Source organism: Notothenia coriiceps, unplaced genomic scaffold, assembly GCF_000735185.1.
Source record: "Notothenia coriiceps isolate Sejong01 unplaced genomic scaffold, NC01 NC01_scaffold00019001, whole genome shotgun sequence".
In the NCBI taxonomy this organism is placed as follows: domain Eukaryota; kingdom Metazoa; phylum Chordata; class Actinopteri; order Perciformes; family Nototheniidae; genus Notothenia; species Notothenia coriiceps.
The window spans coordinates 730175-746683 of NW_011351702.1; the positions used below are offsets into that span (position 1 = coordinate 730175).

At 38.9% G+C, this 16509-nt stretch overlaps 3 protein-coding genes across 3 annotated transcripts in view; 1 reads left to right on the top strand and 2 right to left on the bottom strand.

Moving 5' to 3' along the window:
- LOC104951724 (collagen alpha-3(IX) chain-like) overlaps window positions 1-1484 on the bottom strand; it is a 6482-nt gene extending 4998 nt beyond the window's left edge. The window contains exon 1 of the mRNA XM_010778455.1: window positions 1476-1484. Within this exon, the coding sequence (XP_010776757.1) occupies window positions 1476-1484 (9 nt within the window). The remainder of the gene's footprint in view (window positions 1-1475) is intronic.
- Window positions 1485-1948: 464 nt separating this feature from the next.
- LOC104951725 (sortilin-related receptor-like) lies at window positions 1949-4332 on the bottom strand. Its single transcript, XM_010778456.1, has 4 exons — window positions 4159-4332; window positions 2608-2720; window positions 2187-2291; window positions 1949-2068 (listed from the first exon to the last, which is right to left on the bottom strand). The coding sequence occupies exons 1-4, from the start codon at window positions 4298-4300 to the stop codon at window positions 1949-1951; spliced, it is 480 nt and encodes a 159-aa protein (XP_010776758.1). The 5' UTR covers window positions 4301-4332.
- A 5570-nt stretch (window positions 4333-9902) lies between these two features.
- Window positions 9903-16225, top strand: LOC104951677 (opioid growth factor receptor-like protein 1). The gene is made up of 7 exons (XM_010778400.1): window positions 9903-10229; window positions 10760-10825; window positions 12024-12105; window positions 12196-12274; window positions 12791-12857; window positions 13421-13569; window positions 13651-16225. Exons 1-7 carry the CDS (start codon window positions 10104-10106, stop codon window positions 14744-14746), a joined length of 1665 nt encoding a protein of 554 aa, XP_010776702.1. The 5' UTR covers window positions 9903-10103; the 3' UTR covers window positions 14747-16225.
- The last annotated feature ends 284 nt before the right edge of the window (window positions 16226-16509 follow it).

Genomic DNA, 16509 nt, shown 5'->3' on the forward strand with positions numbered 1-16509 from the left:
TGTGAGGGGTGATGTGTTATAGCGTGTAGGTGCGATATGTCCTCATGTAGTACAGCTTTTGTTGTCTAGTCTAATTAGCCTCTGATGTCTGTCCTTTGATGTGAGGGTTGAGGTGTTATAACATGCCGGTGCGATATCACACCAGATGCTAATTAGATTAGACAACAAAGGCGCTACTACATGGGGGCTTTTCCCACCTACGTGTGATAACCCCTCAATCAAAGGGTGGCGGGACTTAGCTCATGAGCATAATTGGGGGCGGGCCCACATGTCACTTTTTATGCATACTAATGTGATTGAAACAGGATCATTATTACTACTGTTGTGTTTCATATGGATGATGAGAGATGTATCCATAGATCTCTCCATGTTGCTCTCAAAGTGCAACAGGTTGATTAATTTAACCTCAATATTTAAAAAACAAATCTTCCCGGGGGAGCATGCCACCGGACCCCCCTAGAGGAGGTGAGGACCCCCCACACTTATAAAATATCACTTTACCTCTGCTTACACCTATATGCCATTGTATATGCTGTGAGCTGATTATCGAGCCTTCATTGTAAGAGTTGCGGGTATACTGTGTATGTGCGCATTCCACTGTAGCGCCCGGTACATTAATGGGAAATCCTAGTTTGTACATGTTCAATACATTTGTAACACTGACTGTACACATGAACGCTTCTTTTTTCGGTTCACCAAAAAAAAAATCTCACTCCAAGCTGAACTCAAATGTTGGCAGCCCTGAATTCAGATTGTGTATCTTCAGGGTCAGCAGCCTAAAGGATGGCAATTCAAATTCAATCACAATTTTCCATCTGCCTGCTTCCATACTACACATTTTTTGTACAAAAACTCACCATGTACTGTAAAAATCTAAATGTAATCGTTTTTAATGTATTATCCAAACATGGTCATGGTTCACAAGAGAATGTTTTGAAACACTTGAATGTGTTTCCAAGTTATTTCTGGCCATAACTGATGAGTGGGACACTTCCTGAAAACAGGCAGAAGGTAGCACGACTATAAAACCGCAGTGACTGCTTTTTTCCCTAGCAAGGTTTCCAAACGAGTAACGTGACTCAGAAGCTTGAAGTAGTCAGCTATTTGAAACTTCCTAGTGAATTGAGCTGGTGGAATTCTTTAAATGCTTACAGTATGAAACATGCTACAATGCTTCTTTCTGCTACCCTTTGATATTGGTATTTGACAAAGGAAAAGAGATAATGCCATTCCAGAATTCCTTGAAGAAGCAACATTTTACGTGACAGTTAAAGAAAACCTCGATAAGTGCTGCTGTATTTTTAAGTTACATTGCTGTCAACTATGTTTTTCTAAGTGGAAGCACTATAACATTTTGTAATCAATCAAATACATTTTTTTGTCAATATTGTGAGCCAAGTGGTTAGTTTATTTAGAATGTGGCCGTGTAATCTGCGTCGTGGTTACTGTTACTTATCTTCAGTGTGTTGTTGTACCTTTTTCATTTATGACAGCCTTGCTGCAAATGATCCTTTACTTAAAGTGGACCTATCATGCTATATTTGAATAATATATTGTAGGGCCTTCACATGTCTGTGAAGTTTTTTTTTCAAAATACCAAACAGATCATGCATTTTAGCCATGCCTCATTTCGCTCTTGATTTGGGTATGGAGGAAAAGAGAGAGCGTTGTGTTTTCTGACACTTGGTGAGTTCCCTGACACACCGGGAACACATATTCATGTATAAAAGACGTATAAAAGACGTACAAAAGTGCATTCTGCATGATAGGTCCCCTTTAATTGTATTGACATTACATTTTAGACAGGAATTCGTAATTACATTTCACAGCATAGAGCTTGACATTTGATATTTGACCGCAGCTCATGTCTTACACTGAATAACATTTATTTCATGTTGTTGTTTTTCTGTTGTGATTTGCTTATACTGTATGAAAAAAGTGCATCTGTTTAATGAAATAAGCCGATAAATGAAAAGTATTCAAACAAATATAACAACCAACCTTTCTTGGGGGTGATGGACTTAACTTCGCTCCAGTTGCCAACACCTCGACTGGTCACTGCTGCAACCTGGGAAACATCATCAAGCCAACCTTTAAACACTCATGTGCATGATGGTATCACTAAATGATTGAATGGGGAAAAATCTCTTTCTTTATTTCATAGAGGATGTGCATGTGTTTCTTACCCTGAAGCTGTACAGAGTGTCTGCCTGCAGCTCCTTCACCTCACTGTGGGTGCTGGTGCATCTCTGGGACATCCAATCAAGATCTCCACGCTCACTGGACTCAACCTGACACACACACACACACACACACACACACACACACACACACACACACACACACACACACACACACACACACACACACACACACACACACAAAAATGAATAAATACAATAAAATATAAAAACCTAGAAAATAAATAAATAAACAAAACAATAAAAACATGAGGCCCTAATCCTCTACTTTGTATATGAGACAAGCAGACGGAGAGATTTGCATGTACTGTATAAAGATGAATGAACACATGTTCCTCGAAACATTTCTGGTGGCGATACCAAATGGATACGTGAATCAGGTTATTGCACATGAATAAAGACTCACAATGTACTCTCTGATGAGGCCGTGTCCTTTGTCGGGGGCTTTCCAGGACACGTCCACTGTCCCGTCCTCACTGTTATCACAAGACAGCTGCAGGTGCCTGGGTGGGTCGGGCACTGCAACACACACACACACACAATTCAAAATGAATTGATGGGAGTATTAAAGGTCACCTATCATGCAATTTTTAGTCAATAGCATAGGACTCAGATATATACAAATATATAAAAAACATGTCTATGAAGTGTTTTTACAAAGGCTTTCTCACTTTTTTTTATTTCCTGCTTCTTCACACATGCTCTCTCCAGTACAGGTTAGCTCTGAGTGTTAGCGATGCTTGCTAATGTAAACAAAGAACATATTACGTCCAAAACACGTCAGGCTTTGATTCTGATAGTGACGTTTCTGATAGTGCCGTCATATCGGATGGCAAATCTGGATCAGCTCCATTGTACCCCCGTTTTTAGAGATTTGCGCACGGAGGAAAAGAGAGAGGGTTTTCTTTTCTGACGCTGCGTGAGTTCCCTGACTCACCGGGGACACATATTTATGTATAAAAGACATCAAAAAGTGAATTTTTCATGATAGGTCCCCTTTAATGTGCTTAATAAAGGAGGCACAACTAATAATTGAATGTGTCAGTGATGATAATAGTAAACACATTTTGAAATGCTTTCAGTGCTGGCTACAAGGTGCTGGTTTTAAAGTCTCTGCTACATCCGTAAAGCAAATAACTTTAATAATTAATATTAAAAATTAAAAAAGTCAGCTGAACATTTTGTAAACATGTTCTGTATCAAATCTGGTTTAGCTTATTGACAATTTGAATGGACATGTAGTTTTCTGATAATATCCAAAATTACTTCACAGCTTAGTTGGATACTCAATTCTGATTGGTCAATTAGGCCATTCATGTTATTAATTTTGCTAACAGACTGCTGCTAATGAGGATGCTCTGCTAAAGACACTGTGTGCAGTCAATTTGAAGTCAGCTGTTGACAGTAAACATTATTTTTCTCCATCAGAAAACACCATGAAGTACTTTTTGAATATTCATTTTTATATTTGTAAAGAGCACGGAACTTTGGATTCATGCTGGCTTACTATAACTGACTATAGTAAAGAAAAGAAAAAGACACTTTGTGTCGGGAACTTTATCAGCCTGTCTGTGTTATTTTTTCACTAATTACCGGCTTGCTGCAGTTTCCTTTACGGACACTGAATAGTAACCATACACTTTCAACATGACTTGATCAGTCAGGTTTAGTATAAATAAGCCTAAGACAGTTCCACGTTTCCTTCTGGATAATGAGAAGAAACATGGAAGCTTCTTGCAATGATCAGGTCACTGAACACCACAAACGATTGATAAGTTATTGAAGGATCACAAAGATCGATCAGCTTAAAACAAAGAACATTTTTGAATTCCGGTTGCTCATCCAGAATGCTAACAGTGTAGATGTGAGCAGATTAGGACTCCTACCACACTACACTTTCCTAGTAAGTCATTTAGCATTGAAGTTAATGAGTCATAATGACAGAATTGATACTCACAGCCCTCGGGGGTCCTGACCGTGATCACCTCGTTGGTCTTGTGCAGCCTGCTGAGGCACTGGGTGAGCACCTTGACATGGTAGGTGGTGTCTGGCTTCAATACGGCCAGTTTGTAGCTGGTTTTGTTGCTGTGGGTGTCCATGATGGTCCACTGCTGGGTGCCCACCAGCCTGGAGATGAAAACACAACATGAGGGGACGTAAAGGCATCAAGCGTAACCTCTAAATTCAAGCATGGATAGCCTCAGGCCTGGGGCCTCATTTATAAAAGGATATACGCTCAAAAAATTGCATACGGTAGTTTCTACGCAATGTTTGCGATTTATAAAATACTAACTTGTCAGGAAAACGTGCGGTCCTCCACGCAAACTCTAACCCATGCGTACGCACTCAGCATAAACACGGGAGAGACGAGAAACTGCGACACCGTTGGCAGAAGGAAGAATGGAGAGAAATATGTGGAAATAATACCATAAATAAAATGTTACCTCTCATTTATCATATATGAAGAATTCATTTTCAAACATTGATTAAAGCCAATCTTAAAATGATTTTAAAAACGCCTGTTTGAGACTCCTCAGTGCACACAAAAACATAAATTGGAGAAATAAATAAATACACAAATGTTATTTAAAATCACCTCGAATATGTTGTGTTAATGTTATGAAATGTTTTCTCATAAATTATGCGGTAAACAGAAGGACATAATTACGTCTAAACTGACGCCGTTTTGCATTTCTATAGGTTGTATAGATACAAGCATGGTTTTATATACTATCATGTTTAATCGTGTTTTATGCCGTTCGCCGCCTACTTGATAAGTCGCTCGTAAAACACAGGAGGTATGGAAACTAAGAACACCATATGTGAAAAAATTGTACAGCTGTTATAACACAACACCTTAGTTGTATTTCCTTTAACTGGTGGATATAGAGTTGCGGGGGGCGGGGGGTTGAGATGCACAGGCTGCAGTGGAGACGCTGCGCACAGCTGATCGACAGCTGGAACACAAACCACCAAATACAAAAACATAATTCAGACTCCGGAGTGGAGTCATGACGAATGGATCTGAATTATGTTTTTGTATTTGGTGGTTTGTGTTCCAGCTGTCGATCAGCTGTGCGCAGCGTCTCCACTGCAGCCTGTGCATCTCAACCCCCCGCCCCCNACAGATAGTACCATGGTATATTTTATAGTACCATGGTATTTGTTCCATAGCACATATAGTAATGTACCATGGTACATACCATGGTTTGTACCATGGTACAATCTGTCAAATATACCATGGTACTATGGTACAAGTACTATGGTAACATTTCTTGTGTGTGTGTGTGTGTGTGTGTGTGTGTGTGTGTGGGGGGGGGCCACATTGTGGGCTACACTAGATGCTTCTGGAAACCTACTGTACTGTAGATTATGCCGGTTGCCATGGTTACTCATACTAGGAGCACAGACTTAAACTGGAGCTAATATGTTAAGCGTAATGAACTGGGCCCTCGTTGTGTGAATTATGTTCTCATTACATCACAGCATCAAGTTACAAGTCATTATTCCGGCAAGATTTCTGTTCCAAGACAAACATAGAAAAATAAATAGATACACCACAATTAAAGTGAATAAAAGCATCACCCTTATGTCACATTTGGTATAGCACATGGTATAGGTGCATTACTTTGTTTTCGTCTGTTCTAAAACAGAGAAACCTGCTCTTAGCGGCCCTGTTTCTGTGTTAAGTGGCTAAATCAGCACACTTGCATCCCTGTTGTGATTCAAACCAGCTCTCCATAAATCAATTACATCTCGGCTGATAAGAGAGGCACCTGAAGCCCTAACAGCCGCCCATCAATCCAAACAGCGTGCATTCACATCCTTTCAAAGCCCCAGGACCTGGAACAAAGTGAGGAGGCCCATCAATCCCCATCAGGCCCAGGCTCAAGGATAAGTATTTAGACTCAAAGAGATGCTTCATTGATTTTGTTTTTTCTCGCTCTGTTTTCTCGGCTCTTTCCCTTACATTTCATCTTCACACAAACACATTAGCAGGGCATTTACAAGGAACAATGAAACAAATGAAGAGGTTTATGCCATCAACTGTCCACATAATCGCTCACAAAGCCTCATGGTTTTTTTTCTTATTTATAATATTGACTTCTGGCATATTATGAGACAATGACATTCAAAAAGCCCTACCACATAAGAGACAACCAGATTTGAAAGTGTGTTTTGCCTATGTGTTGTCATTAAGCATCTCTCTGTTGTTTTGTTTCTCTTTGTGGTTATTTTTTAGTCATTTTATCTATTGCTCTCATTTTGTCATTTTAAAGTTGTTTTTTATCCTTAGTCTCTGTTGTGATGCGGAAAAAAGGCAGATGGTATAAAAACATTTTTAAAGATGCCCATGGTATCATGCAGAGAACAAGAAGACCTCTCCGCCTGAAGGCATATTTCTCTACTAAATAAAATCCATCTGCCAATTCTGCAGGGGGGGAAATGCAAATTTCACAAAATGCAGGAGAAAGGCTTATAGAAATTAAGCTCCTCTGTAGAAGCTTAACTTTAAGGATTGAAAGGTGGTGTTTAGCAGCTATGCTTTGACAGGGACAGGAGAAAAGTACAGACAATGTGTGCACACACCTGTTGTCAGAGCAGTGAGTGAAACAGGTTGAGGAAGACACAAAGATATGTGGACAGTTGTGAACTTAATTACAAAGACTTTAATTAGTATAGTGATCCACTGGTTTCCTGTGACTAAAGCAGTTTAGGATTTAGGACACATAGTAAAACTTGATATAAATGATTACATTGTTGCTTTAAACAGAAGATCTTACTTGCTATTGCGCATTTAAAAAAGTCATGCCTTCGAAAAGTCACACCTTCAAAAGTACACTTATAACAAAAGTACATACATTAAAGCATCAAAAACATCTTTTATTTACCAAAAGTAAAAACGTATCGTATCCTATAATTTTGTTGGTGAATTATTATTATTATTGGTTGTGTTAATAATTAGAATCTGCAAAGAAACTTCAATTCAAATGTAATTAAAGGCAACTAAATGTACCTTTAAAATAGTACTTAAAGCTTCTGGAAAGCTGTCTTCAAATAGTACAAATGCAAACTTGATATACTGTAAAGGTTGAGTGTCTCATCAAGCATCTACAAAAGAGAAAAAACAAATGTTGATATCTTCACTTGAACTGAGCAGTGTTTGACTGAACTGTCTTTGTTACTTTCTAGGTTAGCATCTACTTTCCACTAATGTATGTACAACTACTAAAACATTTCTCTATTGTGTGCAAATACAAATTAAACAAAGTAAATCTTACATTCACATAGAAATGGCAATTCATTTTATTATACGGTTTGGCTACCTAAAATGGGGCGAAGCCTGCGAGCTAGTTCAGGCAGTCAACTCGAGCACTTATGCTGCATTCACACATAATGCCCCTTGCCACTCTACAACCAACCAAACAGAGTCTCCTTAATATGCCGCTCTATTTAACCTGCCAGATATCTCTCTATGCATTGCTTGCTGCTGCTATTGCTGCAGCTACTTCCACGTCGCTGCTGCTTTCTTGCCCCACCACCACCCCAGCTTCCACCTGTAGGCTCGGGGGGGCCTAGTTATTTAATCATCACTCATCGTGCTATGTATATCTGTGCAGTGATGAGGCCCGAGCCTAGACGCCAAACTCAACTATATGCTGCTTCTAATAAACATGTTAAAGAAACACGTGAGTTGTCTGACTAAAAGGGTTATTACGGGTAATTAAACTGTGTTACAGCTTGTTATGCTTCAGTGCCCTTGGTTGCTATCGATTTGATAGCGGTACAGATGTTTCCTATAGGAAAAGATTCCGAGCCTCAGTTTAATAACTCAGTTTGAAACCAGCTAGTAGTTTCTAAGAACTTGGGAAGGACTTTAAACACAAACAGTATACTGTATTTGAAAAATAGCTACTGTAACCCATTTCCCCCACATAAGCCTCGACTCCACCCATAAGGCCCCAGCAACAGGAAGCAGGACGCTCGCAGTTACAAGGAAAAGTCACTAAATTCCTTTCAATCTCATACAAATGCAGCAAGACTGGGATTACATCATTTTAAAATCTCTTTACATATTTACAAATCGTTCCATCTGCATGAAAGTCTCTGAGAACAAGAGAACAGGGAATTCATTTTATAAAGCAGACACTAAATAGCTACAGCAAATACTGGATGCCTGCAGAGCCCGCTGGTTTCCACAGTAACTAACACCAGAAATAGAAACCCACACCAGCGGCCATTCAAAATTGAATCCCCCTGTGATAATACACGAGTCTATTTATACCTTTTGATGGCGAGATACTGCCGTGTATAAATGCTACTGTCCAATTACTGTCAGAGGATGGAAATCATGGTCGAATGATGATGATCCTCACACCCCTTTGTGCTGCTGGTGCATACAAATGATGACACATGAATACTAAAGAAATTACACAGACACTCAGGAAGGATTAGTGTGTCAGATACCAACACTTCTTCACACCTCTGACAAATCTTCCCAAAATTCACAAATAGACATCTACAAAACTAAAAGTCTTTCTGGCGTAAATAAAAGGAGGCTGAATTCTTGCTGGACTGTTTGTTTGTTTCTGACAAAAAAAATGAAGATGTATAACTGACCTGCTTAATCTACATCAGTCCTTTTTTATGTATACGTTTATACTATTGTCTATATTAAAATGTAGGTACATTTGAAATGTGTGTGTATAGATTTCTATTAATTTGTTCTATTCTGTCAATACTCATACTTTGGCAATTCTGTATGCAATCTTTCTAACTTTCAAAGACAGTACCACTCTTGAAACAAAGTCCAATAATTAAAAAAGGATAAATCATCTTACTATTCACACGCAAACGGATTAATTAAGCTGTCGAAAATCTGTCATATATACATATTCAATATCAGGTTGATGACAGGTCACCAAGTATTGTGAGGAGGGTTTTTTATTGATTTTTTTAACTGAACTGCTGATCTGAATCTAAATATTTTTGCAACGGCTATCCGTCCTACAACATTTTGCAAAAAGTATGACTAAATCTATACAAATCTTGACTGATGGGTAGATGGATTGGATACTATTTATCCCCAGGGAAATTATATAGTGCTATCATTGTTTGTCAGTTGAAGAGTTAGCAATGCTTCTAGTATATAATTACTGTTTGTGATATAACAGTCAAGTGGAATAGTTTTGCTAAATAGCCTCAAAGAGAGAGTCTGTCTGACTCATATCAGCCGGTTGCTGTTTTTATTACCGTGTGCTGCCTTCATTGTCCGTCGGAAATTGAAACATTTATTAGAAAGCACATTCACAACTGCATTAAATGACAAATGACATCATAATGAAGTGGAATTATTATTCATATCATTGTTTTCATGACATGTGACATCAGTGTACATTGAATGAATTAGAACTGAGGGCATTATGAACAAAAAACAGAATTAAAAATGCAAAACTAAACACAATTGGTCAACCAGGAATGAAGGTGTGTAGAAATTGGTAAAATGGTTGGGCTTTCTTACTTTTGCAACATTTCTTTGATTTCTTTGTGTGCCAAAACATTAAGAAATCCAGTAAATACTGGGGACATTTTGAGGAGGTGAACTTTGTAGATAAAATATTTGGCTAAATAAATCAAATTCCAAATTATGTTTTTGTGTGTGTCAAGCTATAATTCCTATTCAGAGAGGGAGGCCCCTGAAGGCAGCATCAGTACTGCAGCCGCCGTCGGCGCCGCTGTCTGACGATGGTAGACCTGAGAGACGGATGGTTAGGGCTGACCGTCCTCGACTAACCTGAAAATGCGAATGTGACTTCATGCATGCCCCGTATTTATATAGTGCTTAATCAGGCTACACGTCTACATAGCCTTAGCTAGTCACAGAAGGATAATTTTGTAGTCATGGAGGACGACTGTGTTTGCGAGTACGACTCGACCTGGGACTCGGAGAGTGATGGAGACGACCCGGCCGGAGAGAGCCAGACCCGACGGTCCTGCCAAGACAAAAACAAATCCGCCTGGAATTTAGTACGTGATTTAAATATTATTCAGCAAAACCAAAGTGTATCTACATCCTATGTTACAGTGTAGTATGTTTACTTGTAACTCATTGCCTGCACCTGGCCAGCCGTTTGCCAGTATTACCACGGCTGGAAAGCTAATGATAGCCTCTGCTGCAGGATGCTAACTAGCCTAGCTAGCCTCTGACGGTAGCTTACTCAGAGGGGTTAAAAGTCGCTGGTGTTAGGTTTAAATATGTTATCCTGCTAATAGTTGTTACTGTGAATCGTGTGTAATTTGTATGCACAGTTACTATATTTTAGATAAGTGTTAAGCCCTTCTGCGGGAATAGGAAATGGATTAGCTTGGCCTTATATGTCAACTTGTAGTGTACGTAATAATGTTATAAATGTTATACTGTCATTAGAAACCTTACATTTCGTGTGGTGTTATTTGTAATGATGAAGCAACGTAGGTTGAATCACATGTGAATTATACAAATGCATATCACAGTGCAACGCTATGCATGTCAATTTCACTTTCGCTTTTATTTTTAGTGGCATCACGCGCCCAGGAACATGAGAGCAGCAAAGGACATGCAGAACTACAGGAGAGGATATCCAGTAAGTGAGAGCAAAGATATCTGAACCAAAAACACAGGGGGAAGAAATACTCAGATCTTGCACTTAAGTAAACCAAAGGGAAGGAACACTGTATACAAGAGTCCTGCAATGTTACTCAAATAAAAGTACAAAAGTATTCGCATCGAAATATACTTAAAGTACTAATTATCTAGATTGGCCAATTTCAGAATAATATAAATGATATGTTATTGATGTATTAAAGTGTTGTGAAAAGCTGTTAAAGGTCCCATGTCATGGCCATTTCTACTGATCATAATTCTATTGTTGAGGTATACTAAAATACATTTAATATTGTGCAATTTTCCAAACTCACATTGGTTTCTCATACAGCATCTCAGTATAGTATGTGTATTCACTCTCTGTCCTAAACGGCTTGTTGGAGCTCCTGCCCCCCCCCCTCCCTGTGAACCTAGTGGCCATCTGCGAGACACAGCGAAACCCAGCCCGAAACACACCCGCAGCCTGGCTGGGAGTTTGTGTGTGTGCCCAGGCTGAGTGTCCCTCTCCTCGCAGCAGCGAGCCTCGCAACGTCCCGCCGAGTGTGTGTGTGAGGAAGTCCGTGGATTGGTCCAAACGTAACGGCTCCGCGGGTTGGTCCATTTGGACCAATCTGAAGAGACGTAACGTTACTATACCCAAATACGTCACTATACCCAAGAAGTAAACAATGGAAAAAGAGAAATCTCCAAAGAGGCGTTCTGGGGCAGCATAGACGGATCTCTTCTGTGTTAGAGTTGTACTCGCTACAGGGTGTACTTTGAGGGTTTGTGACTGCAGAACGTTTACATGCAGAAAAAGCTACATAACACACAAGGGGACAGGTAACAACCAGAAAAGCATGACATGGGACCTTTAATTACTTTGTATTATGCAGGATAGTTTTTGAATTGACTCCAGATGTAACTAAAGTCTTATTTAAGTGATAATTATATTTCACATTATTAAATAAAATCTGTAAAGTAACTAAAGGTACTAAGGAAATATAGTGGAGTAAAAGTACATGATTTACTTCTGGACTGTAGTGGGGTAAGAGTAAATAGTAGCAATCAATTAAAATACTGAAAGTCCCAAAGTATTTGATTAAATCTACTTAGTTACTTTACACCAATGCAAAAACAACATCTTGTGAACCACATTTAAGGAGATCTCAAAATGTGTGTTTTTTCTGTTTTGACAGAATCTTACAGATGACGAGTGCTCAGAAGACAAAATGAACAATTTGCAGTTTTATCTCAATAAATTTCCCTCCTCACCTGATGGTAATATATATTTGAATTCTCTTACGATATATGTTCAGTATTTTGAAAAGTCTGTGTGCAGTGACATGGTGCTTTTATTTGTTTGTACAGATGTCTACATTGAATCATTTCATAAAGAATGGAAAAATGACTACAAAAGACTGGAGAGAGTTCACTCTTACATTCAGTGGTATGTATTGTCCACGCCTTTTGATGGGGGCTACGTAGAGTCTGATGTTACGGAGCCAATGTCATCTGATTCCGATGACCTTTGGAAACCTGTCACACTATTTTAAGCAAGACCATAATGATGAAACAGAAAGTAAAACAAAAAGTCCTCCTGCATAGCAAAATGTTAAGAGTCAGTAGCTTAGTACCCGTTTACCTTTAAAGCTATTTTAGTAGTAGATTAGCATACATTGTTAAGTATCTAAATCAAGCTATTTATTCTCAATGAAATAATCAAGGTTCAGGCCATTACTTTTGTCAAAGATTTGACAAGAAAGACTATTATTTAGTAGACCTTATGTTCCAGCGGTACCAAGATTAAACTCATGTTGATGATAACTTTCTGATCCAAGTCTGATCATTTAGATTTATTTTGTGGAATCATAGTGCTTTCGAGCTGTATCTGGTGTTTTCATGGTCTTGCCTGAATAAGAATAGAGTTTATTAAGTGTTAATTGGTTTGTGTCGTTTCTCTCAGGCTGTTTCCACTGCGAGAGCCGGGGGTTAATTACATGGCTTCAGAACTTACCAAGAAGGAAATTGAGGTAAGTGTATCCTCGGAAACAACAAGTCTTTAAATGAACACTCTACCAAACAGTTAATTGTGCATTATTTCTTTATCAACAGTGATGCACTTTGTTGGAATAGTTTCAAGCTGCATTTTAAATCACCAAAAAAACTGCAAAAGTTTGTTTTTATATCACATCAGTTATAGTTTAAATGCCTATTTCCATGTTAAACAAACAGGAAAAGCATTGCCGTCATGTCGACCTTCCTCCCAATCCTCTCATTTCCCGTCACTTCCCTACTCTACATTATTCAAATTAAAGCATAATGCCTCAAAGTGTACTTTAACATTAAGCTCTTCATGTCAACAAACGGATAGACATAAAGATAACTTTATCGTTTTTTCCCCCCAAAACAGTACTATAAGCTATCCAGGTTGAAATGCAAAACCGTTTGGATATCCTTTTAAATGTACACCATGTTGAATATCACAAGTTTGTTTAAACTTTTTGATCAATATTGCAATGTTGCATGTGATCAAAAAATGTGTCCTACAAGTTGTTTGTTATATTTGGCATTTATTGTATATGCTCACCACCAGGCCTTCAAGAAGAATGAAGAGGCCAAAAAGAAACTAGTCGAGTCCTATGAACTCATGTTGGGCTTCTACGGGATGCGTTTGGTCAACAAAGAGACGGGCGAAGTGAAACGAGCAGATAATTGGAAGGAGCGATACGGAAACCTGGAAAGGTAAATACAAGAAATAATAATCTTGTATAAATAAAATTGCCAATGTGTACTTTTCTTTTATGAATTTCTGCTCTCTTGCAGGAATATGCACAACAACCTGCGCATCACTCGCATCCTGAAGAGCCTCGGAGAGCTGGGCTTCGAGCACTTCCAGGCCCCACTGGTGCGCTTCTTTCTAGAAGAGACATTAGTCAAGAAGACCCTCAGCAGTATGAAGCGCAGCGTGCTTGACTACTTCCTGTTTGCTGTCCTGGAAAAGCAGAAACGTCAGGAGCTTCTGCGCTTTGCCTACCTTCACTTTGAGCCAAAGGATAAGTTTGTGTGGTGTCCCAGAAAGATCCAGAAACAATTCAGGAAGGCAGAGAAACGATCTGATGGTGTAGGGAATGGAGATGGAAAAGATGAGTCCATTTCACGGAGTAAAAGCAAAGATGGAGAAGCAGCTGTGCAAAAAGAGGATGGACTGGATAATAACACAAAGGCTCAGAAAGAAACTGATAAAACGCAAAGTAAAGACAAAAACAAACTGTCAGAGGCGTCCCCTGAGAAAACAAAACCAGAAGCAGAGAACGTCGGAAATGGAAACACAGAGGCCGAGTCTAATGATGAGATTGTGGAGAATGGAAATGACTCCACGGATGATGTTGATGAAATGGATCAGTCGTCCAGTCCTAACTCTGCGACGGCAAAGGCAGAGCCCTGTGCGGACAGCGAGGAAACATTAACCAACGACTCAAAGGACCCCATCCAGGAACCAGATGTCATTATGCAAACGGACGAGGATCCAGACACTAAAAAAACACAGAAGAAGAAGAAGAGAGAAGATGACAAGGTGCTGCCAAGCAACGGCTCTGCTGGGGACTCTGCCAGCGAGCAGATGGAGGAGAAAGCTGGTGCTAATAAAGCCACCGGTCAAACCTCAGCCCAAGCCCCCCCTAAGACTGCTAAACATTCCCCCTCTCTCTCCTCTGGGATAGAGGAAAAAATCCCAAGGACTGATTTTAATCAAGTGCCAGATAAGAAGGAAGAGGAAGAAACGTCAAATGTGTCGGCAACAAATGGATCAGTGACGAGCGCCGACAAAGGTGTGTCTGAGCAGACAAACGGGAAGGAGACGGAGGATGTAGAAATGGAATCAAACCCGGTGTGTTCAGATCAAAATATGGGGAGTACATAAATAAACTGGGTAAAGGAGGAGTTCTTTAATTTGATCTTGAAATTAAATGTAATATAGGGACAGAGTATTACGTTAAAAAAACTTCCTAGGCCTTATTTCTACTATATTTGATGTTTAGATATTGATTATTTTCACTTTGAAGGAGTATATGAACCTATGATATGAACCCACTAGTTGCTGAATGTGGGCTGGATGTTAGTCGGTTTCCAGGTGGCCATGAGACAATATTAAAGGGGAAGGCTGGTGGTATTCTATTATTTTGTTATTGCCAACAAATTCCATGGAAAGGTCAAAACCTTGAAAGCAGCGGAGGCAGTAAACGCGTTAGCATTGTTAGCTTGCTGGTGCTAGCCCAGCTGCTCTGTGGCCTTACAGGTCGTAACTGCTGTTGAATCTCCGCCAAACCAACAGTCTCTACATACTTTGACTCCTCCACCTCCTGTCAGCTCCAAGCATACTGGGTCTTAAACATGAATCCTTAAAAATCCTTTAAAACATAGAGCATTTTTTTTTTTTTAAAGAGCTAACTAATTGGACCAACACGTGACGCGTTTTAGTCAAATTACTCAACGGGACTAAATTGTGTTTTGTTGAGGACTGTTTCAGTTTTGTGAGTATTGACAATAGCAGGACGGTGCATGTGAGGTTGACTGAAAATGAAATGTAGTGTCAGTGTCTATTGCAACCGTTTTTGGACAATAGAATAATGTGTAACAGGAGTAAGCTATATGACGCTCGAGATGCACATTCAAAACCTTCCTTTGGTTTTTTTTCACGGGATTTGTCGGCAATAACAAAAAGATTGAATATTACAGGGATTATAATTTAAGGTGGTAATGTACATGGCTGATATTTGATATCTCTACAGAAAACAAAGCACTATTATTAATGTATATCAATTAAATGATGGCGTCAGCATTTTTGACACCTTCACAATTTAACTTTCTTTTGCACTAAAAAATGATTAATTGGGAAAGCTTTTTTTTCTCTTTGGGCTGTTTTTATGTGAGTAAAAATATTCTGTTCTGGTTTGTGTTTCTGCTGGATCCCGTTGATCAAATAGATTTAAGAATGAATTTTCTAAGGTTATATTTCATTAATGTTGCACCATCTGTATGTGTTCATGCAGATTTGGGAAGTTAACTTTTTATTTGAACAATTGAGAGCATTGCCAAAAATGTGATAAGACTGGTTGATTGTATAATGTTTTTTTTGGCAGAACTGATAAAGCTATAATTTAACGTCTAATGTGTGTTTATCTGACATGAGTGAAGTCCATGAAAATGAACAAGCCAGGATGAGCATATGGAGGCATCTTTTATATCTGCTCTTAATTTTCACTATTAGCTATTGAACTTATGATATTTCCATAAAGATATGGTAATAACTTTACAAACAAATTGTTTATATAATGACTTTTTTTGCCCAATTAAATTCCTGGCTGTTGCAAAGCAGAATAAAGTTATACTATTTTTTGAAGCTTTTATGAATTGTGTCTTTGTTTACCCAAAGTCTGATTCTCATAATGTATTAAATAGCCATTTTCAGGTTAACACTGTATAATCTTATGGTCTCTTCCTTGATCTCCCATGCAGCAGCAGCAACAGTCAGCAAAGACATAAATATCACTTTCTTACCAGCAAACAGACCAAGCATCATTTATGACTCACAGAAGACGGAAGAAGTTTAGACGCAGAACAGTTTGTTCAGTTCTCTGTCAAGTCAGGGTGTGAGTAAGGACAGTAAAATATAAATACTGTTGC

Coding starts and splice junctions, on each gene's coding strand:
- LOC104951725 (XM_010778456.1), bottom strand. CDS start 4,300: ATGGACACCCACAGCAACAAAACCAGCTACAAACTGGCCGTATTGAAG. Junction 2,721..4,158: donor GGTCAGGACCCCCGAGGGCT/GTGAGTATCAAT, acceptor TGTGTGTTGCAG/TGCCCGACCCACCCAGGCAC. Junction 2,069..2,186: donor ACACTCTGTACAGCTTCAGG/GTAAGAAACACA, acceptor GATGTTTCCCAG/GTTGCAGCAGTGACCAGTCG.
- LOC104951677 (XM_010778400.1), top strand. CDS start 10,104: ATGGAGGACGACTGTGTTTGCGAGTACGACTCGACCTGGGACTCGGAG. Junction 12,275..12,790: donor GTTCACTCTTACATTCAGTG/GTATGTATTGTC, acceptor CGTTTCTCTCAG/GCTGTTTCCACTGCGAGAGC. Junction 12,858..13,420: donor TTACCAAGAAGGAAATTGAG/GTAAGTGTATCC, acceptor GCTCACCACCAG/GCCTTCAAGAAGAATGAAGA.